Source organism: Electrona antarctica (assembly GCF_951216825.1).
Source record: "Electrona antarctica genome assembly, chromosome: 2".
Classification (NCBI taxonomy): Eukaryota; Metazoa; Chordata; class Actinopteri; order Myctophiformes; family Myctophidae; genus Electrona; species Electrona antarctica.
Genome location: NC_136807.1, coordinates 46,668,437 through 46,682,512, shown reverse-complemented (window position 1 = coordinate 46,682,512; position 14,076 = coordinate 46,668,437). Strand labels below are relative to the sequence as shown.

The 14,076-nt window shown below is 43.1% G+C and overlaps 3 protein-coding genes across 3 annotated transcripts; all 3 read left to right on the top strand.

The window, feature by feature from the left end:
- Window positions 1-1,232: 1,232 nt before the first annotated feature.
- Window positions 1,233-5,845, top strand: LOC306933539 (toll-like receptor 7; the record flags this gene model as incomplete). Its single annotated transcript, XM_079515792.1, has 2 exons — window positions 1,233-4,031; window positions 5,477-5,845. The coding sequence occupies 2 exons, from the start codon at window positions 1,233-1,235 to the stop codon at window positions 5,687-5,689; spliced, it is 3,012 nt and encodes a 1,003-aa protein (XP_079371918.1). The 3' UTR covers window positions 5,690-5,845.
- Window positions 5,846-7,062: 1,217 nt separating this feature from the next.
- On the top strand, window positions 7,063-9,465 carry LOC306933530 (toll-like receptor 9; the record flags this gene model as incomplete). Its single annotated transcript, XM_079515780.1, has 3 exons — window positions 7,063-7,083; window positions 8,309-9,392; window positions 9,428-9,465. 3 exons carry the CDS (start codon window positions 7,063-7,065, stop codon window positions 9,463-9,465), a joined length of 1,143 nt encoding a protein of 380 aa, XP_079371906.1.
- Window positions 9,466-9,531: 66 nt separating this feature from the next.
- Window positions 9,532-12,782, top strand: LOC306933518 (toll-like receptor 7; the record flags this gene model as incomplete). The annotated part of the gene is made up of 2 exons (XM_079515771.1): window positions 9,532-11,110; window positions 12,570-12,782. The coding sequence occupies exons 1-2, from the start codon at window positions 9,644-9,646 to the stop codon at window positions 12,780-12,782; spliced, it is 1,680 nt and encodes a 559-aa protein (XP_079371897.1). The 5' UTR covers window positions 9,532-9,643.
- Between the last annotated feature and the right edge of the window lie 1,294 nt (window positions 12,783-14,076).

Below are 14,076 nucleotides of genomic sequence, written 5' to 3'. Positions count from 1 at the left end.
GTCCTTCAGCTTCGAAAAGGTATGGTTGCAAGAATCGGTTGCAAGAAAACAGGTGCTATATAGCCTAAGGATTTAAAGCAGTGGTCTGGGGACTGCCAGTGGTCCTTGAGGGGGTTCCAGGTGGTGGTCCCCAGCTAAATGATGGAGTTGGTAACCAAATGGACTCTTATAGATCTGTAACTTAAATGATCACATGTAATGGCTTGTGAAACTTCTACAGAACTGAGTTTCATTAGTAATCACACGACCATGGCATCTGTGTATGCCATTGTATGATGTGATAGTTTCACTTCTCCAAGGCCCACGCCTTTTAGTTATTCAGCAGACTAGAATCTGACTGCTTAACACAGTCTGCTCTCAACTGGATTACTGCAACGTTTCTGCTGGCTCCTCAATACGGTTCTGGAAGATAAGTCCAACCTCATAAAGTAAGCACAATAGTATGGCATTCTATCTTTTATGTCGTCTCTTGCACTGGGTGAAAGAATGATGAATGGGCACATATGGGTGTGTTCCTGTCGGAAGAAAGCTACTGAGAAAGGTGTATCTACATTTTGAAATACAGTGATTTACAGTACTGTATGCCTTGATTTTACTTTTTAAGATTGTTTTTTGGCTTTTCTGCCTTCATTGATAGTATCAAGTGGAGATTGACAGGAAAGAGGGAGAGATAAGGGGAGAGACATGCAGCAAGGGTCATCATGAACGGGACTCGAACACGCGGCTTTGGACCACTTGGCCAGCTTGATTTGACTTTTGAGTACACAATTGTAATCAGTCCAGTCATTAATATTGGATTAATTTACCTCATTTACTGGGATTTTTTTTAATGCAACATTCTTGTATTTCAAGATGTGTATTAAAAGCTCATTGCGTAAAAATTTAAGTCAAGAATGATTTACTGGCAAGTCTGTGAAGATATATTGTTCCATGTAGACATTTAGGGTGATATCTAAAAAAAATAATGCTTATTGTACTAACGATACAATAAGAAGAATCATAGAAGTGCATTATACTAATACATACGTTACTTATATTTGTTTCAGATCATGTGGCAAAATCTCATATTCATACTTTGTCAACTGCCATCATTTGTGGGAGCAAGGATTCCCATCTTTTTCCCTTGTGATGGTGATGTTAACTTGACTACAGTAGACTGCTCGCACCGTCCTCTCATTTACATTCCTCACATAAGGTCTAACACTGTTGTGTCATTGGACTTAAGTCAGGCCATGATCACGAAAGTTGGTCAGAATGCTTTCCCAGGTGTCCCAAACCTTGAAACCCTGAAAATAATGTGGAACTGCTTGCCAATGCAAGCTTCGGACAAAAGACCTTGCACAATGGACATCCACCGCGATGCCTTCAAGGGCCTGGACAAGCTTGAGTCTCTCGACCTGTCAGGAAACAGCCTCAAATCTCTACCCTGGCTGCCTGAAAGCCTCAGAACTTTGGATCTGCAGAAGAACCACATCTTCAATATAGAACTCCCTTTAAACACTCCACATCTGCAGCATCTCTTTCTTACCATGAACTGCTTTTATGGAAACCCTTGCAATCAGTCTTTTCACATCCACGAGGATGTTTTTCGGGAGCTTACTGAACTCCAAACTCTTACTCTAGGGTACAACAATTTGACATCGGTCCCTAAAGGGCTACCACCATCACTGGAGAGACTGGATTTACGAGAGAATACCATCACTGAGATCGTGGAATATGCGTTTGCCAACCTCACCCGTCTCGAAAGTCTAATTTTAGAATGGAATTGCCAGCGTTGTGACCATGCAGCTAGGAGGTGCATTCCCTGCCCGAACAATGCCGCCCTCAAACTCAACAGAAACTCTCTCAATATTCCACAGCATATTAACGGCTCTATTGAATTCCTAAGTTTGAGAGGAAACTCACTGAAAACATTTCCAGAGGGCCTCTTCGAACCTTTGAAAAGGTTAAACAGATTAGACCTCTCTGACAACTTCCTAAGTGATGCCATCGGAAATGGCACATTCTTCTCTGAGCTCAAGAACCTGACTTGGATTAGCCTTATCTACAACTACAAACCATTTAAAACACTACCAGAACTAACATTATCACAACATCTTGGAAACGTCTCTAAGCTTAGAACTCTCCTCCTCAGTGGGAACTTTTTCCTCACACTTTCAAGTCAAAGCCTGGAAGTTCTGTCCAAGCTTCAACACCTAAAGTCACTGGAGTTGCGAATGAACTTCATCAAGTCCATTAATATGAGTGCTTTGAGACGGCTGCCTGCCCTTACCAAAGTTGACGTCTCCCAGAACATACTGACCTTCCTCCCGCGTCATTCCTGTCCATCCTCTAAATGTCCGTCACAGCAGAGCTCTCAAAATCAGAATCTGCATACGTTCCATGACTTCACTGACCCTCCCCTAATTGTTTTAGATAGAAAGGACGCCTCAAGTGACATGTGGGAACTGACTGAAACTAATGCACAGTGTAACAGTGACAGTGTGTTAAATAAAACAATATGGGACTTCAAATATTGTTTCTGCTATAATGTGACATATTATGACCTCTCTCAAAATGACATTATGTCCCTTAACAAAGCTGTATTTGTGGGTATGGAAAATGCTGTTTGTTTAGATCTGTCCTACAATTACATGAGCCAAGCGTTGCGGAACGGATCATTTAGTAACATGAAAAACTTGGTGTATCTTAATATGGCCTATAATAGAATCGACCTTTACTACCCTGATGCTTTCACTGAGCTTCAAAGTACTCTGAAAGTACTGGACCTCAGTAACAATGACTTCCATTTCCAATTGAAGGGCATGGGTCACAGCTTTGAGTTCCTCAAAAATCTCTCTCACTTGGAAGTCCTAAGCCTGGCAAACAATGGCATTGGAATAAGAATAAGTCCAAATTTAAGCAGCGACTCTCTTAAGTACCTCTACTTCTCCGGTAATCAGCTCAACCTCATGTTTCTCCCTGACAACAAGAATTACATTCATTTTTTCCAAAACCTTGTTAGCTTAATCTACCTGGACATCTCTCAGAATGAGATTAGCTCCATCTCAGAGGTGTTCTGTAACCTACCGAAAAGCATTCAGACACTCAGCATTAGTGACAACAAATTGAGCAATTTCCCCTGGCGGCACAAATGCCTGAGATTACTGAGCAACCTGCGCCACCTCAACCTCAGTGGAAACTACCTTGGTTATTTGCCAAATACGGCCATAGAATTTGGTAATCTTACTCTCCTGGACCTCAGTCACAATTATATTACCACTCTCCCCGATGACTTCTTCAGCCAGGCCAAAGCCCTGGATTCTCTCTACATCAGCCACAACCGTATCAAACAGCTGGACCAGCAGGTGCTTCCCACCTTGCTGAGGAACGGCAGTGCCCTTCACAAACTGGCCCTGCACGCCAACCCGTTTGAATGTAACTGTGACGCTTCCAGGTTGGCAGACTTCTTGTGGTCCAGTCCCGTGGACATTCCCTATCTCACTACGAAAGTCCTCTGCGAGTTCCCAGAATCCCTGCAGGGAAGCAGCGTCCTGTCCACCGACCACCGCTCCTGCCAAGAGATATACGGCAGCATCGCCTTCCTCTTCACTTCCTTCTTGGCCACGGCATGTACGGTTTTCCCCCTGCTGAAGCACCTCTACGGCTGGGATCTGTGGTATAGCCTGCAGGTGCTGTGGGCGGGATATAAAGGCTACTCCCAGCTGCCCGGAAGTGACCTCCAGAAACAATACGACGCCTTCGTTGTGTTTGACACAGAGAACGCAGCTGTGAGGGACTGGGTTTATAATGAGCTAATCGTCCAAATGGAGACTGCAGGTCATAGGAGATTCTGCTTGTGTCTGGAAGAGAGGGACTGGATACCCGGGGCTTCCCGTATTGAGAACCTTCACAGTGCCGTGCATAGCAGCGCGAAGACGGTGTTTGTGCTTTCCAGAGGAGGGAGTAATGCGCATGGTGGCGGTGAAGCAGTGAATGGTGTGATACGCCAGGCTTTCTTCATGGTCCAGCAGAGGCTACTGGACGAGAAGGTTTGTAAGAAAGGAACTTTGCCATTATTGTATTTCCGGTGGCTCTCAAAGTGTGGTTCCAGGGAACCCCATGGGCCATTGAGGGGTTTCCAGGGGGTCCCCCCAGCAAAATTATTTAAAGGGGCATTTCACTTTAAAACACTTCTGGATTCATTTTGATGTATATTATGGCTTTTGTGTGCACTCCATACAGTTTTTAAATTTCTTCATTCAATATTTAGATTTAGTTTATATTAAATAAACCCATTGAAACCCCTGCTTCTGGTGACTGACATTGTCCTTCTAATACGTGATATTATCCTCTTTATTTTATTTTTTTCATTAAAAAAATAATTTCCAAAAAAATAAAATAAATAAAATAAAAGTAATTTAAGACACACATTACAAGGATATCAGTCACCAGAACCAGGGACATGTGTTTTCAATTGATTCATATAGGTGGAGGGCGTGGCTGATAAAATTGCTATTATTGTCTACACAAGTAGACATTAAAGTGATCCCAGAAGTTTTAAAGTGAAATACCCATTTTAATATAGCATTAAAATCACTTTAACCATTTATAGCCTATCTATAAGCTTACTTCATTGTGAGCTTGTTTCTTCTTGTCCCTAGCACAACATATGTTTTGAGGGTGCACACCGCGCCAATCACATGGCCGTGTCTGTCCCTATGTATGTTTGGGGTATGAACCCAGCTGCAATACTGCTGGGTGACCTAAAGTGGCACTGTTGAGCAGCCTATAACACACACACACACACACACACACACACACACACACACACACACACACACACACACACACACACACTCTGCACCGCCTAGTTAGCATGGGTGCAATTTTTTTTTTGGTGCAACCACTCCAAGGAACAGCAATGTCCCAACCTATGTCCCTATGTCTGTCCCTATGTCCATCCCTATTTTTAGATTACCAACAGGGGGCGCTGTTGCACCACTCACTTCAGACTGGTCTGATTTTTTATATATATATATATATATATATATATATATATATATATATATATATATATATATATATATATATATATCATCATACTATAATTCAGTCAATGTCTGTCTGTCTGAATGTGTGTCTGTCTGTCTGTCAGAAACACTTTTCACACAGGCATTGACCATAATAATATGGAGGTCTTAACGAAGCCCTTTTTCCAATTTAACAAATTATAAATTAATAATGTATTTATTAGTGAATTAAAAATGCGAAAACGCACCCAGGGCGCAGTACCCCCTGGGCAATATCTCACAACGGGTAAGGGCTAGTAAATATAAATATAAGGTCTGCAGCCAATTGCTAAATGCATATCAATTTAGGGGTCCTTAAGATGAAAAGTGCTTTATTCATTAAATATTTCAGTAAATTCACCTTTGCTCAGTAAATTGACGGCCGCATATACTTCCCCACCCCCCTTGTTCTTTTTTTTAACAAGATGGACGTGGCAGTGCTGGTTCTGCTGGACGAGACCTTTCCCAAGATGAAGTACCTTCAACTGAGGAAGCGGCTGTGCAGAAAGTCTGTGCTGTCCTGGCCCAGAAACCCCATGGCCCATCCTCTGTTCTGGACCAGGTTGAGAATGGCCCTGTCGCTAGATAACCTGCGATTCTATGACAGCAAGATGAGTGAAAGTTTCATACATCCCTGACATCCAAAAGTGGACAATTTCGATTTATAGCGTCAAGCATCGGTGGATAGATGATTTTAAGATTAATCTAATTTTACTGTCTCTTTATGACAAATTTGGAATTCTGTCAAATATTTCATTTTATTTTATTTTTTTTCCTTTTATATACCTGATTGTTTATGAGATTTCTATCTGGTTGTTTATGCCAAATTGTTACTTACAGTTACACAATATTCCCTGAATCCCTGTTTGTGACATCACAATATCATATCCTGTCCCCTAACCCCTCCTTTATCATACAACAACAGCTGTGGGTGCGGCTTCAGTTCAGCACCCACCAGGCAAACCAGGCATACTTAATGAACTATGTGGCCACATAAAAAACATAATTTGAACACTTTCTGTACACTTTTTTGAATAAAGTCTTTCTCCTAGTGTAATCAAAGTAGCTGATGATCATGTTTTAGTGTGGGGAGGTGGGGGGGGGGTGGTAATCACGGCAAAACAAAGCATTTCCTTGCTTGTGATAATGAAAGTGTTCCATAAGCATTGCGCTGGCCATCCGCCCAAACCCTTACCCTTTTCTAAACAATTAAATCAAAACATGAAGGGGCAGAAGAGGTTTACACTAATTCAAATTTAGCAACGTCCAAGAAAATCCAACTTTAAACGGTTACACGAGCGTCTAGCGGTTGTTTAGCATGTTTTTCAAGGAAGTTGAAAAGCTTTAGCGCCTCCCCGGCGCTAACCTGACTCCGCCAGATGGGCCAGCAGAGAGTACACTGGGTTCCCCCCTCCTGCTCCCATCTGGGAACTCTCAGGCAGACTTGATGCCCGGCCACAAAACGGCCTGGCCAATCAGCAGCAGCTAGAGGTGGGATAGCTGCTGCTGATTGGCCTCTCTGCTCTCTGCTGCCCCATCTGGCGGAGTCAGGTTACCCCGGCGCCTCCCCTGGTCGAAAATGTCCAACTGACTTCAGTTCACTCGACATGCACGCGCACACGCACACGCACGAATCCCTTGATAAACATGGAAGCGGCTGACTAAACCAACCGCTGTAACGCTCGTAACAGTTTAAACTTGGATTTTCTTGGACGTTGCTAAATTTGAATTAGTGTAAACCTCTTCTGCCCCTTCACGTTTTGATTTAATTGTTTAGAAAAGGGTAAGAATCGTTCCTTGTGGAAACATGCGCCGTTTCTGAACGGGGTGGGAGGGGCCCTGTGTGTGACCTCATCTCGGAGCTACAGAATGAGCGTAGGGAGAGGGCACATACGGGGCTAAGCTCAGAGGCTCATAGGACGGCGTTCTTTTCGCCTGGGTTGTAGTGATTGTCGAGAACTCTGTGACAAGCTTGTCATTTTGACTGAGCTCAGATTTCAACTGAGAGATGATGTCCTTCAGCTTCGAAAAGGTATGGTTGCAAGAATCGGTTGCAAGAAAACAGGTGCTATATAGCCTAAGGATTTAAAGCAGTGGTCTGGGGACTGCCAGTGGTCCTTGAGGGGGTTCCAGGTGGTAGTCCCCAGCTAAATTATGGAGTTGGTAACCAAATGGACTCTTATAGATCTGTAACTAATTATCACATGTAATGGCTTGTTAAACTTCTACAGAACTGAGTTTCATTAGTAATCACACGACCATGGCATCTGAGTGTATGATGTGATAGTTTCACTTCTCCATGCACATATTTTTCCCACGCCTTTTAGTTATTCAGCAGACTAGAATCTGACTGCTTAACACAGTCTGCCCTCAACTGGATTACTGCAACGTTTCTGCTGGCTCCTCAATACGGTTCTGGAAGATAAGTCCAACCTCATAAAGTAAGCACATTAGTATGGCATTCTATCTTTTATGTCGGAAATCGTCTCTTGCACTGGGTGAAAGAATGATGAATGGGCACATGGGTGTGTTCCTGTCGGAAGAAAGCTACTGAGAAAGGTGTATCTACATTTTGAAATACAGTGATTTACTGTACTGTATGCCTTGATTTTACTTTTTAAGATAGTTTTTTGGCTTTTCTGCCTTCATTGATAGTATCAAGTGGAGATTGACAGGAAAGAGGGAGAGAGAAGGGGAGAGACATGCAGCAAGGGTCATCATGAACGGGACTCGAACACGCGGCTTTGGACCACTTGGCCACTTGGCCACTTTGGACCACTTGGCCAGCTTGATTTGACTTTTGAGTACACAATTGTAATCAGTCCAGTCATTAATATTGAATTAATTTACCTCATTTACTGGGATTTTTTGTATTTCAAGATGTGTATTAAAAGCTCATTGCGTAAAAACTTAAGTCAAGAATGATTTACTGGCAAGTCTGTGAAGATATATTGTTCCATGTAGACATTCAGGGTGATATCTAAAAAAAATAATGCTTATTGTACTAACGATACAATAAGAAGAATCATAGAAGTGCATTATACTAATACATACGTTACTTATATTTGTTTCAGATCATGTGGCAAAATCTCATATTCATACTTTGTCAACTGCCATCATTTGTGGGAGCAAGGATTCCCATCTTTTCCCCTTGTGATGGTGATGTTAACTTGACTACAGTAGACTGCTCGCACCGTCCTCTCATTTACATTCCTCACATAAGGTCTAACACTGTTGTGTCATTGGACTTAAGTCAGGCCCAGATCACGAAAGTTGGTCAGAATGCTTTCCCAGGTGTCCCAAACCTTGAAACCCTGAAATTAATGTGGAACTGCTTGCCAATGCAAGCTTCGGACAAAATACCTTGCACAATGGACATCCACCGCGATGCCTTCAAGGGCCTGGACAAGCTTGAGTCTCTCAACCTGTCAGGAAACAGCCTCAAATCTCTACCCTGGCTGCCTGAAAGCCTCAGAACTTTGGATCTGGAGAAGAACCACATCTTCAATATAGAACTCCCTTTAAACACTCCACATCTGCAGCATCTCTTTCTTACCATGAACTGCTTTTATGGAAACCCTTGCAATCAGTCTTTTCACATCCACGAGGATGTTTTTCGGGAGCTTACTGAACTCCAAACTCTTACTCTAGGGTACAACAATTTGACATCGGTCCCTAAAGGGCTACCACCATCACTGGAGAGACTGGATTTACGAGAGAATACCATCACTGAGATCGTGGAATATGAGTTTGCCAACCTCACCCGTCTCGAAAGTCTAATTTTAGAATGGAATTGCCAGCGTTGTGACCATGCAGCTAGGAGGTGCATTCCCTGCCCGAACAATGCCGCCCTCAAACTCAACAGAAACTCTCTCAATATTCCACAGCATATTAACGGCTCTATTGAATTCCTAAGTTTGAGAGGAAACTCACTGAAAACATTTCCAGAGGGCCTCTTCGAACCTTTGAAAAGGTTAAACAGATTAGACCTCTCTGACAACTTCCTAAGTGATGCCATCGGAAATGGCACATTCTTCTCTGAGCTCAAGAACCTGACTTGGATTAGCCTTATCTACAACTATAAACCATTTAAAACACTACCAGAACTAACATTATCACAACATCTTGGAAACGTCTCTAAGCTTAGAACTCTCCTCCTCAGTGGGAACTTCTTCCTCACACTTTCAAGTCAAAGCCTGGAAGTTCTGTCCAAGCTTCAACACCTAAAGTCACTGGAGTTGCGAATGAACTTCATCAAGTCCATTAACATGAGTGCTTTGAGACGGCTGCCTGCCCTTACCAAAGTTGACGTCTCCCAGAACATACTGAACTTCCTCCCGCGTCATTCCTGTCCCTCCTCTAAATGTCCGTCACAGCAGAGCTCTCAAAATCAGAATCTGCATACGTTCCATGACTTCACTGACCCTCCCCTAATTGTTTTAGATAGAAAGGACGCCTCAAGTGACATGTGGGAACTGACTGAAACTAATGCACAGTGTAACAGTGACAGTGTGTTAAATAAAACAATATGGGACTTCAAATATTGTTTCTGCTATAATGTGACATATTATGACCTCTCTCAAAATGACATTATGTCCCTTAACAAAGCTGTATTTGTGGGTATGGAAAATGCTGTTTGTTTAGATCTGTCCTACAATTACATGAGCCAAGCGTTGCGGAACGGATCATTTAGTAACATGAAAAACTTGGTGTATCTTAATATGGCCTATAATAGAATCGACCTTTACTACCATGATGCTTTCACTGAGCTTCAAAGTACTCTGAAAGTACTGGACCTCAGTAACAATGACTTCCATTTCCAATTGAAGGGCATGGGTCACAGCTTTGAGTTCCTCAAAAATCTCTCTCACTTGGAAGTCCTAAGCCTGGCAAACAATGGCATTGGATTAAGAATAAGTCCAAATTTAAGCAGCGACTCTCTTAAGTACCTCTACTTCTCCGGTAATCAGCTCAACCTCATGTTTCTCCCTGACAACAAGAATTACATTCATTTTTTCCAAAACCTTGTTAGCTTAATCTACCTGGACATCTCTCAGAATGAGATTAGCTCCATCTCAGAGGTGTTCTGTAACCTACCGAAAAGCATTCAGACACTCAGCATTAGTGACAACAAATTGAGCAATTTCCCCTGGCGACACAAATGCCTGAGATTACTGAGCAACCTGCGCCACCTCAACCTCAGTGGAAACTACCTTGGTTATTTGCCAAATACGGCCATAGAATTTGGTAATCTTACTCTCCTGGACCTCAGTCACAATTATATTACCACTCTCCCCGATGACTTCTTCAGCCAGGCCAAAGCCCTGGATTCTCTCTACATCAGCCACAACCGTATCAAACAGCTGGACCAGCAGGTGCTTCCCACCTTGCTGAGGAACGGCAGTGCCCTTCACAAACTGGCCCTGCACGCCAACCCGTTTGAATGTAACTGTGACGCTTCCAGGTTGGCAGACTTCTTGTGGTCCAGTCCCGTGGACATTCCCTATCTCACTACGAAAGTCCTCTGCGAGTTCCCAGAATCCCTGCAGGGAAGCAGCGTCCTGTCCACCGACCACCGCTCCTGCCAAGAGATATACGGCAGCATCGCCTTCCTCTTCACTTCCTTCTTGGCCACGGCATGTACGGTTTTCCCCCTGCTGAAGCACCTCTACGGCTGGGATCTGTGGTATAGCCTGCAGGTGCTGTGGGCGGGATATAAAGGCTACTCCCAGCTGCCCGGAAGTGACCTCCAGAAACAATACGACGCCTTCGTTGTGTTTGACACAGAGAACGCAGCTGTGAGGGACTGGGTTTATAACGAGCTAATCGTCCAAATGGAGACTGCAGGTCATAGGAGATTCTGCTTGTGTCTGGAAGAGAGGGACTGGATACCCGGGGTTTCCCGTATTGAGAACCTTCACAGTGCCGTGCATAGCAGCGCGAAGACGGTGTTTGTGCTTTCCAGAGGAGGGAGTAATGCGCATGGTGGCGGTGAAGCAGTGAATGGTGTGATACGCCAGGCTTTCTTCATGGTCCAGCAGAGGCTTCTGGACGAGAAGGTTTGTAAGAAAGGAACTTTGCCATTATTGTATTTCCGGTGGCTCTCAAAGTGTGGTTCCAGGGAACCCCATGGGCCATTGAGGGGTTTCCAGGGGGTCCCCCCAGCAAAATTATTTAAAGGGGCATTTCACTTTAAAACACTTCTGGATTCATTTTGATGTATATTATGGCTTTTGTGTGCACTCCATACAGTTTTTAAATTTCTTCATTCAATATTTAGATTTAGTTTATATTAAATAAACCCATTGAAACCCCTGCTTCTGGTGACTGACATTGTCCTTCTAATACGTGATATTATCCTCTTTATTTTATTTTTTTCATTAAAAAAATAATTTCCAAAAAAATAAAATAAATAAAATAAAAGTAATTTAAGACACACATTACAAGGATATCAGTCACCAGAACCAGGGACATGTGTTTTCAATTGATTCATATAGGTGGAGGGCGTGGCTGATAAAATTGCTATTATTGTCTACACAAGTAGACATTAAAGTGATCCCAGAAGTTTTAAAGTGAAATACCCATTTTAATATAGCATTAAAATCACTTTAACCATTTATAGCCTATCTATAAGCTTACTTCATTGTGAGCTTGTTTCTTCTTGTCCCTAGCACAACATATGTTTTGAGGGTGCACACCGCGCCAATCACATGGCCGTGTCTGTCCCTATGTATGTTTGGGGTATGAACCCAGCTGCAATACTGCTGGGTGACCTAAAGTGGCACTGTTGAGCAGCCTATAACACACACACACACACACACACACACACACACACACACACACACACACACACACACACACACACACACACACACACACACACACACTCTGCACCGCCTAGTTAGCATGGGTGCAATTTCTTTTTTGGTGCAACCACTCCAAAGAACAGCAATGTCCCAACCTATGTCCCTATGTCTGTCCCTATGTCCATCCCTATTTTTAGATTACCAACAGGGGGCGCTGTTGCACCACTCACTTCAGACTGGTCTGATTTATATATATATATATATATATATATATATATATATATATATATATATATATATCATCATACTATAATTCAGTCAATGTCTGTCTGTCTGAATGTGTGTCTGTCTGTCTGTCAGAAACACTTTTCACACAGGCATTGACCATAATAATATGGAGGTCTTAACGAAGCCCTTTTTCCAATTTAACAAATTATAAATTAATAATGTATTTATTAGTGAATTAAAAATGCGAAAACGCACCCAGGGCGCAGTACCCCCTGGGCAATATCTCACAACGGGTAAGGGCTAGTAAATATAAATATAAGGTCTGCAGCCAATTGCTAAATGCATATCAATTTAGGGGTCCTTAAGATGAAAATGGTTGAGAACCAGTGCTTTATTCATTAAATATTTCAGTAAATTCACCTTTGCTCAGTAAATTGACGGCCGCATATACTTCCCCACCCCCCTTGTTCTTTTTTTTAACAAGATGGACGTGGCAGTGCTGGTTCTGCTGGACGAGACCTTTCCCAAGATGAAGTACCTTCAACTGAGGAAGCGGCTGTGCAGAAAGTCTGTGCTGTCCTGGCCCAGAAACCCCATGGCCCATCCTCTGTTCTGGACCAGGTTGAGAATGGCCCTGTCGCTAGATAACCTGCGATTCTATGACAGCAAGATGAGTGAAAGTTTCATACATCCCTGACATCCAAAAGTGGACAATTTCCATTTATAGCGTCAAGCATCGGTGGATAGATGATTTTAAGATTAATCTAATTTTACTGTCTCTTTATGACAAATTTGGAATTATGTCAAATATTTCATTGTAGTTTATTTGTTTTCCTTTTATATACCTGATTGTTTATGAGATTTCTATCTGGTTGTTTATGCCAAACTGTTACTTACAGTTACACAATATTCCCTGAATTCCTGTTTGTGACATCACAATATCATATCCTGTCCCCTAACCCCTCCTTTATCATACAACAACAGCTGTGGGTGCGGCTTCAGTTCAGCACCCACCAGGCAAACCAGGCATACTTAATGAACTATGTGGCCACATAAAAAACATAATTTGAACACTTTCTGTACACTTTTTTGAATAAAGTCTTTCTCCTAGTGTAATCAAAGTAGCTGATGATCATGTTTTAGTGTGGGGAGGGGAGGGGGGGGGGGGGGGTAATCACGGCAACCCATCTTTAATAAATAGATTAATACATTGACCCAAAAGTAACAACAAAACAAAGCATTTCCTTGCTTGTGATAATGAAAGTGTTCCATAAGCATTGCGCTGGCCATCCGCCCAACATGGTCACATCGGAAAGCAAGGAATTGTTGATGAAATAGAATCGATTTCCGTTCAGAAACGGCGCATGTTTCCACAAGGAACGATTCTTACCCTTTTCTAAACAATTAAATCAAAACGTGAAGGGGCAGAAGAGGTTTACACTAATTCAAATTTAGCAACGTCCAAGAAAATCCAACTTTAAACGGTTACACGAGCGTCTAGCGGTTGTTTAGCATGTTTTTCAAGGAAGTTGAAAAGCTTTAGCGCCTCCCCGGCGCTAACCTGACTCCGCCAGATGGGCCAGCAGAGAGTACACTGGGTTCCCCCCTCCTGCTCCCATCTGGGAACTCTCAGGCAGACTTGATGCCCGGCCACAAAACGGCCTGGCCAATCAGCAGCAGCTAGAGGTGGGATAGCTGCTGCTGATTGGCCAGGCCGTTTTGTGGCCGGGCATCAAGTCTGCCTGAGAGTTCCCAGATGGGAGCAGGAGGGGGGAACCCAGTGTACTCTCTGCTGCCCCATCTGACGGAGTCAGGTTACCCCGGCGCCTCCCCTGGTCGAAAATGTCCAACTGACTTCAGTTCACTCGACATGCACGCGCACACGCACACGCACGAATCCCTTGATAAACATGGAAGCGGCTGACTAAACCAACCGCTGTAACGCTCGTAACCGTAACAATGTTTTGACAGTACACCTACAGATTTTGTCC